Genomic DNA, 20,914 nt, shown 5'->3' with positions numbered 1-20,914 from the left:
GACAGAGAGGGAGTGGTGGGGAAGCGGGACAGAACAGTGAGTGCCTCCCTGGGTAGAGCTGAGCGTCCTTGAGGTGGGGGACAAAGCAGAGGGGTCTCATGGGGGAGTGGACTGAGCAGAGTCCCAGTCAGAGGGAGGGACGGTGTGCGGGGGTATCAGTAGGAAGTCCTGACGAGCACTCTGAGTCTGTGGAGGGCTCAGGGTGGAGCAAAAGCGGAGAGTCCTGAGAGGAAAGAGGAGGAACTCCTGGGAGCTGAAAGCAGGGGATCCTGGGAGGGAGAGCAGGGGATCCTGGGAACTAAGAGCAGGGGATGCTGGGAACTAAGAGCAGGGGATGCTGGGAATGAAGAACAGGGGATGCTGGAATGGAAGAGCAGGGGATCGTGGGAACTAAGTGCAGGGGATGCTGAGAATGAAAAATAAGGGTTCCTGACAGACCCCCTCCTGAGGGAAAGGAAAACAGGGGGCCTACTCCTAAGGAGGGTTCTACCACTGACTGTAGGGCATGAGTATGTCCAGGCCAGGGGAACAATCCCACTTCCAACCTTGAACTTGCTCCTGGGTACAGGCCTGAGCTGCTTCCTGGCAGGGTCTTGGGGCAGTACAGGGAGCTGACCTGCAGTCTTCCTTGCAATGGGCTCAGGTGGCACAGTTCCGGGCCTGCCACCCGGGCCCTAAAGGAAATCCAAATTCCCACTGGCCTGGAGGAACATGGGCCCAGGCAGTCACCACTCTCAAGGCAACCTGGCCACTCTCTGCCCCCACGTGGCCTCTTAAGCCACCCAGTCCCGGAGCACGTCTTAACTGGGTCACAGGTCTTGACAGCCCCGCCTAGCCTGAGCCAGGAGAGATGGCCCTCTGCAGCCTCTGAATGTGTTCCCTGCCCCACCACCTTGGCTCATCTCTCATCTGCCCTTTAACCCCAAGAAAAGAAGCAAAGAGCTGCAAATACAGCAAAGGGTGTGAGAGGAGCAAAGCTTCCACGTAGGAAGCCGGGTTACCCTCTAGTCTTTCAAGGAAACAGGAGAGGATGGAGAAGGGCCATTTCTGCCTTCAAACCTGGTTCCCTGGGGCTAAGGGTGGCAAGCTCAGAGTCACCAGAGGGTCCGGAGGTCAGGGCCTCACTGCAGCTGTGGCGGGTGTAGGGGACAAGGTCAGTGTCCAGGTAGGCTGGGCCTGATTGCTTTCGCCAGACTCACTTGGAATCCCAGACACCAGCTTCAGGGGCCTCAGTACACGCACAGCCCGCAGTGTTCGCAGATCAAAGTCAGTGCCAGCTGTGGCGAGGATCCTGGCAGGAACAAAGACAAGCGGGAAGTAAGGGCTTCTGCACGGTGTTGAGAAGAGGGCACGCCCCTCCCGCCACCCACGTCCTGTCCTCCAAGAGCAGTGACATCTTCATGCCTGTGTCCCCCGCTGTCCAAGCACCAGCGTACCAGGCAGGGGAGGCCAGGAACTGAGTTCAGACATCCTCGCCAGTAATGCTAGTGATGGCTTTTACCAGCACGATCATGCTTCCGGGCATCACCCCTGAGAGAACACGTGGTCTCTGGTCCCTGGCCCAGCCCTGAATCTGTCCTTGAAATGAGTCCTAGCCTGAACCATGTCCCCAAGCAACCCCAGCTGCACTCCAAGTTGCCTCATGAGCGATGGTGATACTGAGAGCAGAAGAATGAGCCTGAGGGACTTCTGAACGGATGCCGCAGGCCCCTTCCCCACTTCACCACAGGAGAACACAGGAACGAAGAGTGGAGAAGGCGAACAGAGGGTTCAGAAAACCCCATTAGCATAAAGCATACCCCCAGTGTCTCCCATCTTAAAACAAAGCAGAACATTCTGTATCTGCCTCCGAGCCCGGACACCTTCTCTGCTCCCTGCACTCCAAAACTCAGTCAGTGCCAGTCCTCGCTCTCCCACTGTTAACTCTTCAGCCTCTCCTCAGCTTTGTCCAACTGCATTCTCACTCCCACCATTCCACTCTTTTGTCACGCCTTCTTGCCAACATCAACAGTCAAGTCTCCTGTAAATGGTCTCTCCTCTTGCCCACTGGTCAGCTCTCTCGTTTTCTTCTTAACACCCTGGGAGTCCTTTTGTCAGCTCTGCCCCCTCTACCAGACTGAAAACTTTAACACGTCAGGGCTCACCGTTCAGAATCCACCCAATAGCTTTGAATACCACCGAAAGCTTATTACTCCCTAATTTATATCTTTAACTCAAATCTGGAACTCTGGGTTCATATGCCCGTCCATTTGCCTTTTTCAACATTTCCATTTGGATAGCAAAAAAGCATATCACACATTAATAAAACTAAAGAATACTTTTCAAAACTTTAATGTAAATATTAAAGCACGTATTATTTTTAAGTTCAGGGTTGTTACATGATGGCAACTAGAGAACTGTTTATTCTTTCTCCCAACCTTGCTCCTCCCACAGTGCTCCCCCCTCTCTGTGAACAGCACTAGTCAAGTGTTACATAAGCCAGAACCAAGGCTTCCTACCTGACTCGTCTCTCTCTTATACTCCACATCCAATTCACTGACAATCCTGTTGACTCTACCTTTAAAAAGTCTTGGACTCTCAGTGAAAAAGCATTGTTGCCTGCCCCTCTGCCCCCAACTCTAGAGACACAGCAGTAAGGAATAACATTTGAGATGCAGCTGGGGTAAAATAAGATGAAATGGCAGGGGGCGGAGAAAAGAAGGGCAACAAGAAAATCTATTCAAACCAAAATGCCATAGCACATGAGAAAATCCAATACTAAGAGGGATATTCAGCTACTGGACGATAGTAGCTAGAACTTTTGGAAAAAACAAGCATTTATTTAAATAATATGAATAATAATCATACTCTAAACTGGAGACATAGTTGGAGAGTACTAATGGTTTAGGAAACAGTACTAAGGAATCACTCACAAACAACAGAAAGACAAAGAAAAAAAATGGAAGAAATTAAATGATACGGAGGTTAGACCATATACCTAACACACATCACATGTGGGTTCCAGAAAAAGAGAATAGAGGGAACATGGTGAAGAAGCAACATTTGAAGAGATAACAGATGAGAAATTTCCAGAATTCAAGACTTGATTTCTCAAATTTAAGGTGTATTAGGGGTACAATCTGATAAATAAAATACATCCAACTAGAAATGGTGTGAGTAACTATAGAATATCAAGCATAAAAAGAAAGCATTAAAGGGTACCAAAAAGAAAGATGAAGTACCTAGGGGAGAAAAATCATAGTTAAAAGGAGAGAAAACGTCACCTCAGAAAAAAAGAGAGGGAGAGAAAATATGCTAGAAAACAATTAAGTAACATCCTCAAAAAGCAGCAGGAAAATAATTGACATCTTAGAACCTTATATCTAGCTAAACTGTGAGAGTACAGTGATGGCAAAATAAACATATTTTCATAGAAACAGTAAGTCATCACTCCGGAGCCTCAGTAAAACAACGCAGGAACTGAACCCGAGGGAAAGCACAGGATACAAGAACAATGGTAGGCCCAGAAAATAACTTTTAAGTAATTAATTACTCATTGATTTTTTAAATTATGATGTCCAATTTTTCACTATTTTCTACACACAAAACTAACAACCTAGGCAATAACAAAACCATTTACAGAAGGGGTTGTTCCACCTGTAGTTGCATCAGATTATGTTACAGAGGTTAAATCACTCTTCACTGCATTAGGCCGGAGGATGGCAAACATTTTCTGAAAAGGGCCAGTAGTAAATATTTAGACTTTGTGAGTCATAAGATCTCTGTTACAACCACTCAACTCTGCCATGTAGCATAAGAGATAATATGTAAATGAATGGACAAGACTGTGTTCCAATAAAGTTTTATTTATAAGCACAGGTTGCCAGGCAGCTGGGCTATAACTGTCTGTCCTCCATGTTAGAAGGTCTGACTCTTTGCAACCCTATGAACTGTAGCCCACCAGGTTCCTCTGTCCATGGGATTTCCCAGGCAAGAATACTGGAATGGTTTGCCATTTCCTCCTCCAAGGGATCTTCCCAGCCTGGGGACTGAACCCATGTCTCCTTCTTGGCAGGCGGATTCTACCACTGAGCCACCTGTGAGGTGAGACTAATGCACAGTTATGAATCCATCTTTAAAAGGTTAAGGGACTCTCCTGGCAGTCCAGTGGTTAAGACTTCAACTTCCACGCAGAGGGTGCAGGTTTAACCCCTGGTCAGGGAGTTAAGATCTTTGTGGCCAAAAAACCGAAACATAAAGCAGAAGCCATATTGTAACAAATTCAATAAAGACTTAAAAAGGGTCTACATCAAAAATAATTGTAATAATAAATTAATAAATAAAATGTTAAGGATATCTAGTAAATAGATAGAATTACAGTCTATTTCAGAACCAACAGGGGGTGTAGGGGGAAGGTGTGTAGGGAACAGGTAATACAGAACATTTAGTCAAATTACAGAAATCAGACAAAGACTCCTCAAAAAAGGCAAAGAAGGAATATAAAAAGAAAACGTAAGACATTAGAATTAAGTCCAAATATATCATACGATATATAAATGAATTTTAATTTCTTATTAAATCATAGATTATTAGATTGGGGCTTTTGAAAGTCTAAACATATGCTACGTACAAAAGACATACCTGAAAACAATAGAGAAATGTTGAAAATAAGCAGATTTTAGAAAGTATATACTAGGTAAACGGTACAGGAAACAAAGCTGATATATAATACTAAAGAAAAAATATAATTTAAAAACAATATTAACAATATTAAGACTAAAGAGAGATATAATACATAATAATGAAAGCAAAATTACACCAAGGAATGTGATTATCATTAATTTTTATGCATCTAACATCATAAAATCAAAACAGAGAAAGAAAAAAATGAAAACTCCTCCAACTTGGTGGGAGATTCTTGCAAAGCTCTCAACAGAATCTGAAGGACTCAACACAAAATGCAGTAATGCTGTGCATGATTACAACAGAATTAGCACCTTGATCACTTTATCGTTCTGTCTTCTGTATCCCCCATATACTGCTTTATCTATCTACCTATCTATCAACTACAATCTATCTACTTTTCTATGAAAATGCATTCCTAAAAAATAGAAAATATATATTTTTAGAGTACACAGGAATAGCTTTGAAAATATTCTACATCACAAAAGAAGCCTCAGCAAATTTCAGAAAATTAGTGACTTTTATTATTGCACCTCTGCAATTAAACTAATGCAATTAAATAATAATACAGCAAACACAAAGTGAACAATACAAAGAAATAGAGGAAAACACTAGAGTGGAAAAGACTAGAGAGCTCTTCAAAAGAATTAGAGATACCATGGGAATATTTCATGCAAAGATGGGCGCAATAAAGGACAGAAATAGTACGGGCCTAACAGAAGCAGAAAAGATTAAGAAGAGGGGCAAGAATACACAGAACTGTACAAAAGATCTTCACGACCCAGATAAGCACGACGGTGTGCTCACTCATCAGAGCCAGACATGCTGGAGTGTGAAGTCAAGTGGGCCTTAGGAAGCATCACTACAAACAAAGCTAGTGGCGGTGATGGGATTCCAGCTGAACTATTTCAAATCGTAAAAGATGATGCTGTGAAAGTGCCGCACTCAGTATGCCAGCAAATTTGGAAAACTCAGCAGCGGCCACAGGACTGGAAAAGTTCAGCTTTCATTCCAATCCCAAAGAAAGGCAACGCCTGAGAATGTTCAAACTACCACACAATTGCACTCATCTCACACGCTAGTCAAGTAATGCTCAATATTCTGAAAGAGACGGGAACACCAGACCACCTGACCTGCCTCCTGAGAAACCTGCATGCAGGTCAGGAAGTAACACTTAGAACCGGACATGGAACAACAGACTGGTTCCAAATAGGAAAAGGAGTACGTCAAGGCTGTATATTGTCACCCTGCTTATTTAACTTCTGTGCAGAGTACGTCATGAGAAATGCCAGGCTGGATAAAGCACAAGCTGGAATCAAGATTGCTGAAAGAAATACCAATAACCTCAGATATGCAGACACCACCCTTATGGCAGAAAGCACAGAGGAACTAAAAAGCTTCTTGATGAAGGTGAAAGAGGCGAGTGAAAAGCTGGCCTAAAACTCAACATTCAGAAAACTAAGATCATGGCATCCGGTCCCATCACTTCAAGGCAAACACATGGGGAAACAGTGGCAGCAGTGACAGATTTTACTTTGGGCTCCAAAGTCACTGCAGACAACGACTGCAGCATGAAATTAAAAGACACTTGCTCCTTAGAAAAGCTGACAAACCTAGCCAGCATATTAAAAAGCAGAGACGTTACTTTGCCAACAAAGGTCCATCCTGTCAAAGCAATGGTTCTTCCAATAGTCATGTATGGATACGAGGAGTTGGACCATAAAGAAGACTGAGCAATGAAGAACTGATGCCTTTGAACTGTGGTATGGAGAAGACTCTTGAGAGTCCCTTGGACTGCAAGGAGATCAAACTAGTCAATCCTAAAGGAGATTAACCCTGAATATTCAAATACTGGAAGGACTGATGTTGAAGCTAAAGCTCCAATACTTTGGCCACATGATACGAAAAGCTGACTCATTAGAAAAGACCCTGATGCTGGGAAAGATTGAAGGCAGGAGGAGAAGGGGACGACAGAGGATGAGATGGTTGGATGGAAAGACCGACTCAATGGACATGAGTTTGAGCAAGCTCCGGGAGATGGTGAAGGACAGGGAGGGCTGGCGTGCTGCAGTCCATGGGGTCACAAAGAGTCAGACACGACCGAGTGACAGAACAACAACAAAGAACACTACTGTAAAAACACATTTTAAAAGAAAACTTGCCTTACAGAAAGCTTCAAAATGCACAAGTAAGTAACTCATTAAGGAAGAAGTAACAACAGACATTACCAGATATTCAGACTCATCAACAACAAAAGCACCACATATTAAACATGCAGGGTTCAAGCAAAGTGATGCCTTAGGGAAAATTGATCAACGTAATTGACTTTATTTTTCAAAGACTAAAAATTAACAAACCAAGTATTGCTATGTCTCAAGAGTCTTAGAAAAGAATAGCAGAGTAAATGTAGAAAAAGTATAAAAATAGAAATAATAGACATGGTGAAAATAAAAAATAGAGAAATAATAGAAAGCTGAGTCCTTGAAAGTTTGATAAAATGAACAGGCTTCTGGCAAGAATAACCAAGAATGAGAGAGTGTGAACATGTATACATACCCAGATACACACATACACAAATACACATCATGTATGCATGTGTGCACACATGTACACTCATATATGTGCATACTTGTACACACATACACGTGCATATGCGTGTATATACACACAGGGAACACAGTGCAGACAAGAGAAGTTTTTAGAATCACAAGAGAATATTACTAACGATTTTATGCCAATAGATGCTAAAACTTGGATGAAATGGATATATCTCCCTGAAAAGCAAATTACCAAAACTAACTGGAGTAGATAAATCTGAATAAACCATGAACAATTATATTAGTTTTCTATTCTGAAAAAACTTATCCCAAAACTAGTGACTTGGAACAGCACCCCTTTATCAGCTCACAGTTCTGTGAGCCAGAAGCCAGGCACATGTGGCTGAATGCTCCGCCGTGGGCCTCACGAGGCTGAGGTCAAGGGCCCGGCCAGCTCCATCCTCACTGGGAGGCTCAGCTAGGGAAAGGGGCACTTTCCAGCCCCTTCAGCACATCGGAAGAGTTTTCTTCCTTGCAGCAGGGACAGAGGCCCTTGCCTTGGTGTCACCCAGGCATATCTCTTAGCCCTCGGAGGCCACTCTCAGGTCCTTGTCACCTGCCTCCTCAATGGTCCCTCTCACACTTCTAAACACTCTAACTCTAGGAAGAAAAATCTCTTTAAAGGAATCATCTGACAATGCCAGTCCCACCCAAATAAGCTCCGTTTGGGTTAACTCAGAGGCCAACCTAATCATGACCTAATCACAGGAGTGATATCTCATCACACCCACAGGATCTACCCACATTCAAGGGGAGACGACTGTGCAGGGGGCAGGCAGGGACCAGCGTCCTGGAGTTGTCTTAGAATTAGTGCCTTCCAAGACCATTTAGAAGGGTTACTCTGGATTCAGGTTTCCTCTTCAGAATATCAGATCCAGGCAATTTTACAAGGGTGTCCCTACAAACATTCAGAGAGGAGATAATTCTACATTATACAAACTGTTTCAAGAACAAAAATACAAGAGAAGCTCCCAACTCATTTTATGATGAAGGTATAATCTTGATATCAAGACTGTAACTGTAATTCAAAAAGATACATGCACCCCCAATGTTCATAGCAGCATTATTCACAATATCCGAGACATGGAGGCAACCTAAATATCCATCGACCGATGCATGAATAAAGAAGATGTATATTTACACAATGTCATATTTCTCAGCTATAAAAAGAATGAAATAATTCCATTCATAGCAACATGGATGGGCCTAGAGATCATCGCACTAAGTGAAGTGAGCTAAACAGAGAGATGCAAATGTCATATGATGTCACTTAGACAGGGAATCTTAAAAATGGTACAAGTGAACTTTATGCAAAACAGAAATAGACTCACAAACATAGAAATCAAACTTATGCTTACCAAAGGGGAAGGGGGGAGGGAGAAATTAGGAGCTTGGGATTAACATATATACTTATGCTTACCAAAGGGGAAGGGGGGAGGGAGAAATTAGGAGCTTGGGATTAACATATATACTTATGCTTACCAAAGGGGAAAGGGGGGAGGGAAAAATTAGGAGCTTGGGATTAACATATATACTTATGCTCACCAAAGGGGAAAGGGGGAGGGGAAAATTAGGAGTTTGGGATTAACATATATACTTATGCTTACCAAAGGGGAAAGGGGGGAGGGAAAAATTAGGAGCTTGGGATTAACATATATATTTATGCTTACCAAAGGGGAAAGGGGGGAGGGAAAAATTAGGAGCTTGGGATTAACATATATACATGATTAGATAGATAATAGATAACCAACAGAGACCTACTGTTTAGCACAGCATACTATAGTTAGTATTTTGTAATAACCTATAAGGGAAAAGATTCTGAAGAAAATAGACACACCTCCATGTATGACTGAGTCACTGCCGCACGCCTGCAACTAACACAACAGTGTCAGTCAACTGAACTTCAATTTAAGAAAAATAAACATTTTCTAAAGACTGGAAAAGGACAAGAAAAATTTATACACATCTCAGTTATGAACACAAATTTTAAATATCAGAGGAAATAAAAGTCAAAGGTACATATTTTAAGAGAGTAAGCATATGATGACCAAATGAGTTGTCATAAGAATAACTCAATAGTAGAATACGTATTAATGCAATCCACCACACTAAAAATAAAAATCATATAATCATGTCAAAATATTCAGAAAAATTATTGGATAAAATTTCAGTATCATAACAGAGGGAGCCCAGCCTGGTGCTCTGTGACAATGCTGAGGGGAGGGATGGGAGTGGGTGGGAGACTGGAGAGGGAGGGGTATATGTGTACTTATGACTGATCACAGCAGAAATCAACACAGCGTGGTTAAGCGATTATCCTCCGATTAAAAATTTTTTAAATACTGAAAAATGTTCAGTATCATTCGTGATAAAATAACCACAATTAGAAACTCCCTAAACTGACAGTGTGTGCTGTGCTCAGCTGCCCCGTCGTGTCCCGCGCTTTGCGACCACATGGATTGTAGCCCACCAGGCTCCTCTGTCCGTTTTGGATTCTTCAATAAGAACACTGGAGTGGGTTGCCACGCCCTCCAACAGGAGATCTTCCTGACCCAGGGATCGAACCCAGGCCTCCCACATTGCAGGTGGATTCTTTATCCACTGAGCCTTCAGGAAAGCCCAAAATGATAATAGGTATCTAATAAAAACCATGAGGAGGATTTCTGCTTCCATTCAGGGATAAGACAAAAATACCGTTTATATTATATGGAGGCCGTAGCCAAGGTAAAATGACACAAAACAGAAATAAGATATATAATTTTAGGAAGGAGGAGACAAGCCGTCTTATTCAAGAATTGTGATTCCTACATAGAAAATCTAAAAGCATATACAGCGCAGAAAAACTATTAGAGCCTAATGTTTAGGAGGTTAGGAAATACAAATACATACACAAAAATAAATTACTTTCATTTACAAGTAGAAAATAGAAATTTTAAAAGCTCTTATTCTAATGGATATGGGACTCCCTTCTGGGTAACAAAAAGGCTCTAAAATTAGTGGTGATGGGTGTGCACTCTATGACTATACTGAGAATCACTGGATTGTATGCGTTAAAAGTGTGAATTTTATGGCAGGTGAAGTACATCTCGATAAAGCTGCCATAAAAATATTGTTTAAATAGCAACCACATCTATAAAGTATCTAGGAATAATCTCAATAAAATAAATGTGATATCTTGATAATAAAACTCCTAAAACATTCTTGAAGAACAAAGGAATAATACAGATGAGCCATATTAATAGATGAGACAATTTGACATCTCTAGATGTCCCTTTCCCAGAATTAATCTACAAATTCAATGAAATCCCCCAAAAAAACTCATGAGATTTTAAGTGTAGAAAATCATAATTTGTAGAAAATCCACCAAAAATTACCAGAACTAATGAACTCAGCAAAATTTTAAGATATGAAGTCAACACAAAAAAATAGGTGGTATGCTGTACACTTAAAATGAACAACTTAAAAAGGAAATTTTTTTTAATCCATTTACAACAGCACCAAAAAGAATAAAATACTTAGGAATAAAAGTAACTAAGGAGGTAAAAGACTTGTATACACGAAGAACTACAAAACAACGGTGAAGAAAATTAAAAAACACTAAACAAAGACATCCCATATTCATCAGGACTTCCCTGGTGGTCACCTCCCGATGCAGGGGACTCGAGTTCAATCCCCGGTCGGGGAACTAAGATCCCACATACTGTGCACTGCAGCCGCTGAGCCCATGCACTCTGCAGCCTACACAGCACAACTGGGGAAGCTGCCCCTTAACAAAGAGCCTGCGAGCAGCTGCAAAAGTACCTGCGGGCCTCAACGAGCATCCTGCGTGCCACACCCAAGACCCAGTGCTGCCAAGTAAACAAACATATGTTCAGAAAAGGAAAAAAGACACCCCCTATTCATAAATCGGGAAACAATACTGTTAAGATGTCAATACCCAAAGCAACCTGTAGCAAACCCTATCAAAGTTCCAATAACATCCTTTGCAGAAACAAAAAAACTCATCCTAGAATTTATATGGACTCTCAAGGGACTCTGCGTAGCCCAAACAGTAGAACAATAACCCAGAAACAAGTCCTCATGTATACAGTCAACTGATTTTCAAAAAGAATGCCAGGACCGTTCAGTCTGGAAAAGACAAGTCTCTTCAGCAAATTGTGCTGGATAACCTCCTGTAAAAAGTTAAGCTGGACCTGTATCTTATGCAACATATAAAAAGCAACTCAAAATGGATCAAAGATCTAAATGTAATACCTTAATCTATAACATTCAGAAGAAAATATAGGAGAAAATCTTTATGACATTGAATTTGGCAATGATTTCTTGGAAATGACACCAAAAGCCCAAGCAATTAAAAAATACAAAAATTGGATTTCAAAAAATTTAAAACTTTTGTACATCAAAGGAGTGAAAAGAAAGCTACAGAATGGGGTGAAATATTCACAAGTCATTTGTCTAATCAGAGATTAATATCCAGAATATATTAGGAACTCCTACAACTCAACAACAAAGAAATACCCAATTTAAAAATAGGCAAAGGACTTGAATGGCTATTTCTTAAAGAAAAAAAAAAAATACAAATGGCTATTAAGCACATGAAAAGGTGCTTCACATCACTAGTTATTAGGGAAATGCAATCAAAACTATAATAAGATACCAATTACACCCATGAGGATGACTGCTGCTTAAGAAAATAAAAAGAGAACAGTGTCGGGTAGCGTGATCAGAAACTAGAGCCCTTGTGAATTACTGATGGAATGTGAAACGGTGTAGCCGCTGCGGAAAGCACTGTGCTGATTGCTCAGGAAGTTGAAGATAGAATTACCATATGACCCAGCAGTTCCACGCCTGGGTATAACCCGAAAGAACCGAAACAGGATCCTAAAGGGACTTATTTATTACACCCAGAATCACAACAGCATTATTCACAAGAGCTGAAACATGGAAGGAACTCATGTCCTCACTGGATGAATGGAGAAGCAAATATGTTATATACACGATGGAATATTATTCAGCCTTAAAAAGGAAGGAAATTCTAACACATAATGAAACTTAGGTGAACCTTGACGATATCATGCTAAGGGAAATCAGCCAGTCACAAAAAGACAAATACTGCAGGACTCCACTTTAATGAGATAATTACAGTCGTGAAAATCATAGACAGAAAGTAGAATCGTGACTGTCAAGGTCTGCAGGGAGGGAGGCACGGGGCTTGTCTAACGAGGACAGAGCTTCACATTCCCAAGATGAAATGAGTTCTGGAGATGGATGGAGGTTGTGGCTGCTCGATAACATGAATAAGTTTAATACCCCTGAACTACCCACTTAAAAATGAATAATATGATCAATTTTATGTTATGTGTATTTTGTCATGATTTCTTAAATTGTTAAATAAAAGTAGGCCTAAGTGCAAAAAGCAAACTTTAAAACTTTGGGAAAACAAAACAAAATCATGTGGTAACATTTCTACAGCTATGAGGGAGGGAAGGATTTCTGAAGAACTCGTAATGGCAGACCACAAAGCGGCACACTGATGAATCTGACTACAAAAATCATACTACAACAGATTCAGAGAGAGTGAGAGAAAATGTGTGCAATGAGAATCCCTATAAACTCATATGAAAAGTACAAATCACCTGTGAGAGACTTAAGCAAATTACAAAAGAGAAAAGATGTTCAAAACCACTGCCAGTCAGGGGAATTCAGAGACATCATTTCACATCCTCCACTTAGCAAACAGTGTTAAGCTGGTGATGCCAAGCACCAGCTCAGCTGGCAGAAGAGAAAACTGTAGAATCATTAGGGAGAGCATGCGGCCACTTGTAGATAATTTTCAAATGAACACACAGACTAGACTTGCCGCACAAATGCTTGCAGAAATGTATGCAGGCGTGCTCCTTGCAGCACTTGTCGGTAATAATGAAAAACGGGAATCACCTACTGCTCATCACACGAAGACAGAAAACACTGATGATGGACCGTGATTGTGGTGAAACGCGATGAGCACATAAATCAAGTAAACTACATGTATTAAGACAAAAATGCCTAAAGCAATGTGAGGGGTAAAAAGGCAAGCTGTGAAACAACTATGTATCTATGCATAAACACATACATACACTCATACAATTCAAACCACACAAACAAGACTGCATGTTATTTATGGATATGAACATATTTAGTAAAAGCTGGAATTCCCTCTGCAATCCACACACACGTGCATGGGATCATGAACACAGATCAGTTGTTTCCATTGGAAGGTAAAAGGAAGGACAGATAAAGAGAAGATAATTTGGTTGAGGGACTGTAATCACAAGACTTCAGTTGTATCTGTAATGCTTTATTTCTCTAAAAGAAATCTCTGGGGGAAGGCGCCAAGATGGCGGAGGAGTAGGACGGGGAAAACACTTTCTCCCCCACAAATTCATCAAAAGAGCATTTAAACGTCGAGTAAATTCCACAAAACAACTTCTGAATGTCGGCAGAGGACACCAGACACCCAGAAAAGCAACCCAACTCCTCGAAAGGAGGTAGGAAAAAATATTAAAGACAATAAAAGAGACAAAAGAGGGAGGGACGGAGTTCCATCCCGGGAAGGGAGTCTTAAAAAGAGAGAAGTTTCCAAACACCAGGAAACCTTCTCACTGCCGAATCCGTGCCGAGCTTTGGAAGCACAGAGGACAACATAACAGGGAGAAAAAATAAATAAACAATTAAAACTCGCAGATTGCGAGCCCTACGGTAACTCCTCCAGCGGAGAAGCAGCGCAGACGCCTGCATCCGCCATTAGCAAGCGGGGGCTGGGCAGGGAGGCGCGGCGTGGGCTGCATCGCTGAGAGTGGGAGTCTGGCCTGAATACCCTGAGCACTATCTGAGCGAAATAATTTGGGCTAGCAAACCAGACTGTGGGGTATCTACCACGCGAAAAGCCAGCCCTAACCTAAGACACCGCCAGCCCGCGCACGGAACAAAGGACTAAACAGAGGTAGCCGGCTGCAAACCTTCCCCCTCCGGTGACAGGCAGCCAGAGCCGGAAGGGGGCAATCGCAGCCCCAGAGAGACATTATCTATAAAACTGGCTTCTTTGCTAACTAAAACTTATTGGGGGTCTGGACGGTCAACATCTGCCTGAGAAGGTGCGCCGGTTTTACACCCAGATAACCAAGTGGCGGGGAGGCGATAAGTCGCAGCATTGGCGCTCGCCAAACACCTCATCACCTGAGCTGCTCGGACCTGGGAAGAGCACAAAAAGCAGCCCCAACTGAGTCTGCGCCTCTGAGGACTACCTGAGTGCCTGAACCTGAGCGGCTTGGACCTGGGAGGTGCATGCAACCCAGGGCCAGCCTCGGATTCTTCCCGGCGGAACAACCTAGAGCCTGAGCAGTGTGGGCAGGGAGGCTACATGCGCCGTGAGCGGGGGCAGACCCAGTGTGGCTGAGGCACTGCGAGCGCACGCCAGTGTCATTTGTTTGCAGCATCCCTCCCTCCCTCCCCATAGCGCGACTGAACAAAGAGAAGAAATACAGCTCCACCCACCAGAACACCGACACAAGCTTCCCTAACCAGGAAACCTTGACAAGCCACCTCTACATACCTACACACAGCGAGGAAACGCCACAATAAAGAGAACTCCACAAACTGCCAGAATACAGAAAGGACCCCCAAACTCAGCAATTTAAACAAGATGAAGAGACAGAGGAATACCCAGCAGATAAAGGAACAGGATAAATGCCCACCAAACCAAACAAAAGAGGAAGAGATAGGGAATCTACCTGATAAAGAATTCCAAATAATGATAGTGAAATTGATCCAAAATCTTGAAATTAAAATGGAATCACAGATAAATAGCCTGGAGACAAGGATTGAGAAGATGCAAGAAAGGTTTAACAAGGACCTAGAAGAAATAAAAAAGAGTCAATATATAATGAATAATGCAATAAATGAAATTAAAAACACTCTGGAGCCAACAAATAGTAGAATAACAGAGGCAGAAGATAGGATTAGTGAATTAGAAGATAGAATGGTAGAAATAAATGAATCAGAGAGGATAAAAGAAAAACGAATTAAAAGAAATGAGGACAATCTCAGAGACCTCCAGGACAATATTAAACGCTACAACATTCGAATCATAGGGGTTCCAGAAGAAGAAGACAAAAAGAAAGATCATGAGAAAATACTTGAGGAGATAATAGTTGAAAACCTCCCTAAAATGGGGAAGGAAATAATCACCCAAGTCCAAGAAACCCAGAGAGTACCAAACAGGATAAACCCAAGGAGAAACACCCCAAGACACATATTAATCAAATTAACAAAGATCAAACACAAAGAACAAATATTAAAAGCAGCAAGGGAAAAACAACAAATAACACACAAGGGAATTCCCATAAGGATAACAGCTGATCTTTCAATAGAAACTCTTCAAGCCAGGAGGGAATGGCAAGACATACTTAAAATGATGAAAGAAAATAACCTACAGCCCAGATTATTGTACCCAGCAAGGATCTCATTCAAGTATGAAGGAGAAATCAAAAGCTTTTCAGACAAGCAAAAGCTGAGAGAATTCTGCACCACCAAACCAGCTCTCCAACAAATACTAAAGGATATTCTCTAGACAGGAAACACAAAAACGGTGTATAAACTCGAACCCAAAACAATAAAGTAAATGGCAACGGGATCATACTTATTAGTAATTACCTTAAACGTAAATGGGTTGAATGCCCCAACCAAAAGACAAAGACTGGCTGAATGGATACAAAAACAAGACCCCTACGTATGTTGTCTACAAGAGACCCACCTCAAAACAGGGGACACATACAGACTGAAAGCGAAGGGCTAGAAAAAGATTTTCCATGCAAATAGGGACCAAAAGAAAGCAGGAGTCACAATACTCGTATCAGATAAATTAGACTTTAAAACAAAGGCTGTGAAAAGAGACAAAGAAGGTCACTACATAATGATCAAAGGATCAATCCAAGAAGAAGATATAACAATTATAAATATATATCCACCCAACATGGGAGCACCGCAGTATGTAAGACAAATCCTAACAAGTATGAAAGGAGAAATTAACAATAACACAATAATAGTGGGAGACTTTAATACCCCACTCACACTTATGGATAGATCAACTAAACAGAAAATTAACAAGGAAAAAAAAAAAAAAAAAACATGTATCTATAAAGCTCACTAAAGCAAAGCACAGTAAAATGAGGTATGGCAATAAAAGGCATTAAATTTATCAAATTAAAAAAAAATAATAAAGTGCTGAAAAATTAAAGCTGTCAATACTGTAATAGATATTCACTGAAAGTATCTTTTGAAATGGGGGTGAAAACACCTTCAGAGAAATGAAAGCTAAGGAAGCATGCACGAGCTATAAAAAATGATAAAGTCCTTTATGAATGATGATATCAAAACAAAACTGGGAAATACAGGAAGGAGTAAAGAGCACTACGAACAGTCAATACATGGATAAACATTAGAAACTATTCTCTTTTCTTAATTTCTTCATGGTAAACTATCAACATTATATTGTGAAATTTTTCAGAAAAAAAAAAAAGACCCTGTGATCCATTTGTCATTTGAGGATTCCTGCGCAGTGCAGCCCCTGTCACCTTCACATTTCTCTGTAGGAGAGATGTTCAGGTACTACTGGTGGAAATCTACTTAGGCTGCATTTCTAGAACTTCCTTGCCTCAGACTGTGGCTCTATGATTAACTTCTGGTAGATGATAAATAAACAAAAGCATGGTCAGAACTTCTGGGATGGCTAATAAAGGGGGTTGAATTAAAAAAAAAAAAAAGAAAGAAATCTCTGAAGCTAGGTGCCAACTTACAGGGAGATGCGAGGGAGGGGAACGCACACTTTAAAACAACACACGGGCAAGCTACCCTCAAAAGACATGAACGATCCAGAGAAGAGCAGTGGAGCAGCTCCATGGCCATTCCCAGGAGGAGGTAGGCCCACAGAAGGAAAAGCCATCTCTCCTTGGCCTGTGGCTTCCTGCCTCCCAGGCACCGGGACACGTGCGGGGTCACCACAACCCAGACGGGTCAGAAACACGGCCTGAGAAGTCGCGCTGCCGGGACGCGTGCGGCACAGGAACCAGTTTTGCTGTTGTCACGGCCTGTGAGGCAGGAGAACAGCTCTCGGTGTTTTAAGAGCGCTAAGATTTTCAGACCCAGGCAAGGATGTCCACGATATGAAGAAACACAAGAACACAAAATCTACCCAAATGATGTAAGCAGACCCGTGGAGTAAATCACAACCCAACTGCAGCCTCAGAGCCCGTGTGAGAGGCCCTGCCTTGGGCTTCGGTGCTGAGGGAGGGTCCGTCCTCAACCACCAGGAAAGTTCTCTGCAAAGGCAACATGGCCACAGGGGATGGAAATTCAGCCTTGTTCATTCTGAGATGACAGCTTCCTCAGTGGATCAGCAATGCGGAACTCCCAGGGAGAATCAGAATCAAACACAGAAATGTTTATGAACATCAAACTTTCTGCATTATTATTGCAGTATTATTACTTATCAGAACACATCAACATGCTGAACAGGGTTGAGTTTAGCATCACATTAGCCCTGTGATTCTAATTTTTTAAGTGTAATGGGAAAATTGATTTTAGATGTATGATTTCAAGTTGAAAACTTCATAAGTTTCTAAAAAGTATTGAAACATTTAAACAAATGTATGATTCACCATATTTATAGTCAAATATGCTGGATATACAATACTTAGGAAGATCAAGTTAGAATAAAATGCTTTACATTAACTAAGCATATGAAATGGACTAAAAAGCCCACTTAGAGTCTCCTTGAAACTGATTGTTAAAAATTACAAAATATGTCATTTGCGTTTCCTTATTAATTTTCTGTTTTGATGATCTGTCCATTGGTGTGTGTTTTAAAAAGTCTCCTGCTACTACTGTGCTACTGACAACTTCTCCACTATGTCTGTTAGTGTTCGTCTTATGTACTGAGGTGTTCCTATGTGAAGTGCACAGATATTCACAATTGTTATGTCTTCCTCTTAGATTGATCCTTTGATCACTATGTAGTGTCTCTCTTTATCTCGTCTAATATTTTTTATTTTAAGGTCTATTTTGTCTGATATGAGGATTGCTTCTCCAGCTTTCTTTTGATTTCCAATTGCATGGAATACATTTTTCCATCTTCTCACTTTCAGTCTCTATGTGTCTTTAGGTCTAAAGTCAGTTTCTTGTAGACAGCATATATATGGGTCCTGTTTTTTTATCCATTCAGCCAATCTGTATCTTTTGGTTGGAGCATTTAATTCATTTACATTTAAGGTAATTATTGCTAAATATGCTCCTATTGCCATTTTCTTGCCCTCAGTCAACAAAAGAGTCTGAAATGCAGTACTTGGGTGCAATCTCAAAAACGACAGAATGATCTCTGTTCATTTGTCCAAGGCAAACCATTCAATATCACAGTAATCCAAGTCTATGCCCCAAACATTAATGCCAAAGAAGCTGAAGTTGAATGGGTCTATGAAGACCTACAAGACCTAGAATTAATACCAAAGAAAGATGTCCTTTTCATCATATGAGACTGGAATGCCAAAGTAGGAAGTCAAGAGATACCTGGAGTAACAGGCAAGTTTGGCCTTGGAGTACAAAATGAAGCAAGGCAAAGGCTAACAGAGTTTTGCCAAGAGAACACGCTGGTCACAGCAAACACCCTCTTCCAACACAAGAGAAGACTCTACACAAGGACATCACCAGATGGTCAATATTGGAATCAGACTGATTATATTCTTCGCAGCCGAAGATGGAAAGGCTCTACACAGTCAGCAAAAATGAGGCTGAGAGCTGGCTCGGATCATGACTCCTTATGGCCAAATGCAGAATTAAAAGAAGTAAGCAGGGAAAACCACTAGACTATTCAGGTATGACCTAAATCAAATCCCTTACCATCATACAGAGGAGGGATTAGATCTGATAGACAGAGTGCCTGAAGAACTATGGATGGAGGTTCATGACATTGTACAAAGGGCCAGGATCAAAACCATTTGCAAGAAAAAGAAATGCCAAAAGGCAAAATGGTTGTCTGAGGCGGGCTTACAAATAGCCGAGAGAAGAGAAGCGAAAGTAAAAGGAGAAAAGAAAGCTATATCCCTCTGAATGCAGAGTTGCAAAGAATAGCAAGAAGAGACAGGACAGCCTTCCTAAGTGACCAATCCAAAGAAACAGAGGAAAACAACAGAATGGGAAGGACTAGAGAGCTCTTCAAGAAAATCAGAGATACCAAAGGAACATTTCATGCAAAGACAGTCACAATAAAGGACAGAAACGGTATGGACCTAACAGAAGGAAAAGATATTAAGAAGTGGTGGCAAGAATAAACAGAAGAACTATACACAAAAGATTTTATTGACACAGATAACCATGATGGTGTGATCACTTACCTAGAGCCAGACATCCTGGAGTGCAACGTCAAGTGGGGCTTAGGAAGAATCACTAATAACAAAGCTAGTGGAGGTGATGGAATTCCAGCTGAGCTATTTCAAATCCTAAAAGAGGATCCTGTGAAAGTGTTGCATTCAATATGCCAGCAAATTTGGAAAACTCAGCAATGGCCACAGGACTAAAAAAGGTCTGTTTTTATTCCAATTCCAAAGAAAGGCAATGCCAAAGAATGCTCAAACTACCACACAATTGCCCTCATCTCACACACTAGAAAGTAATGCTCAAAATTCTCCAAGCCAGGCTTTAACAGTAGTTGAACTGAGAACTCCCAGATGTTCAGGCTGGTTTTAGAAAAGGCAGAGGAACCAGAGATCAAATTGCCAACAAGCATTGGATCATTGAAAAAGCAAGAGAATCCCAGAAAAACATCTACTTCTGCTTTATTGACTATGCCAAAGCCTTTGACTGTGTGGATCACAACAAACTGTGGAACATTCTGAAAGAGATGGGAATACCAGACCACCTTACCTGCCTCCTGAGAAATCTGTATGCAGGTCAAGAAGCAACAGTTAGAACCAGACATGGAACAACGGACTGGTTCAAAATTGGGAAAGGAGTACGTCAAGGCTGTATGTTGTTACCTTGGTTATTTAACTTATATGCAGAGCACATTATGCAAAATGCTGGGCTGGATGAAGCACCAGCTGGAATAAAGATTGCTGGGAGAAATATCAATAACCTCAGATATGAAGATGACACAACCCTTATGGCAGAAAGCAAAGAGACAGTAAAGAGTCTCTTGTTGAAAATGAAAGAGGAGAGTGAAATGTTGGCTTAAAACTCAACATTCAAAAAACAAAGATCATGGCATCTGGTCCCATCACTTCATGGCAAATAGATGGGGAAAAAAATGCAAACAGTGACAGACTTTATTTTCTTGGGCTCCAAAATCACTGCAGACGGTGACCAAAGCCATGAAATTAAAAGACGCTTACTCCTTGGAAGAAAAGCTATGACCAACCTAGACAGTGTATCAAAGAGCAAAGACATTACTTTGCCAACAAAGGTCCGTCTAGTCAAGGCTATGGTTTTTCCAGTAGTCATGTATGGATGTGAGAGTTGGAGTATAAAGAAAGCTGAGCACCAAAGAATTGATGCTTTTGAACTGTGGTGTTGGAGAAGACTGTTGAGAGTCCCTTGGACTGCAAGGAGATCCAACCAGTCCATCCTAA

The 20,914-nt window shown here is 41.5% G+C and overlaps 1 protein-coding gene across 1 annotated transcript in view; it reads right to left on the bottom strand.

Annotated features, from left to right (window-relative positions):
• Nucleotides 1–20,914, bottom strand: part of CACNA1B (calcium voltage-gated channel subunit alpha1 B) — a 210,777-nt gene that overhangs the window by 163,635 nt on the left and 26,228 nt on the right. The window contains 1 exon segment of the mRNA NM_174632.2: nucleotides 1,200–1,291. Coding sequence (NP_777057.1) covers nucleotides 1,200–1,291 — 92 coding nt within the window.

The sequence above is a fragment of the Bos taurus genome, chromosome 11 (genome assembly GCF_002263795.3).
Source record: "Bos taurus isolate L1 Dominette 01449 registration number 42190680 breed Hereford chromosome 11, ARS-UCD2.0, whole genome shotgun sequence".
Classification (NCBI taxonomy): domain Eukaryota; kingdom Metazoa; phylum Chordata; class Mammalia; order Artiodactyla; family Bovidae; genus Bos; species Bos taurus.
Note: the sequence above shows the minus strand (reverse complement) of the source record. Positions and strands in the feature narration are given on the sequence as shown.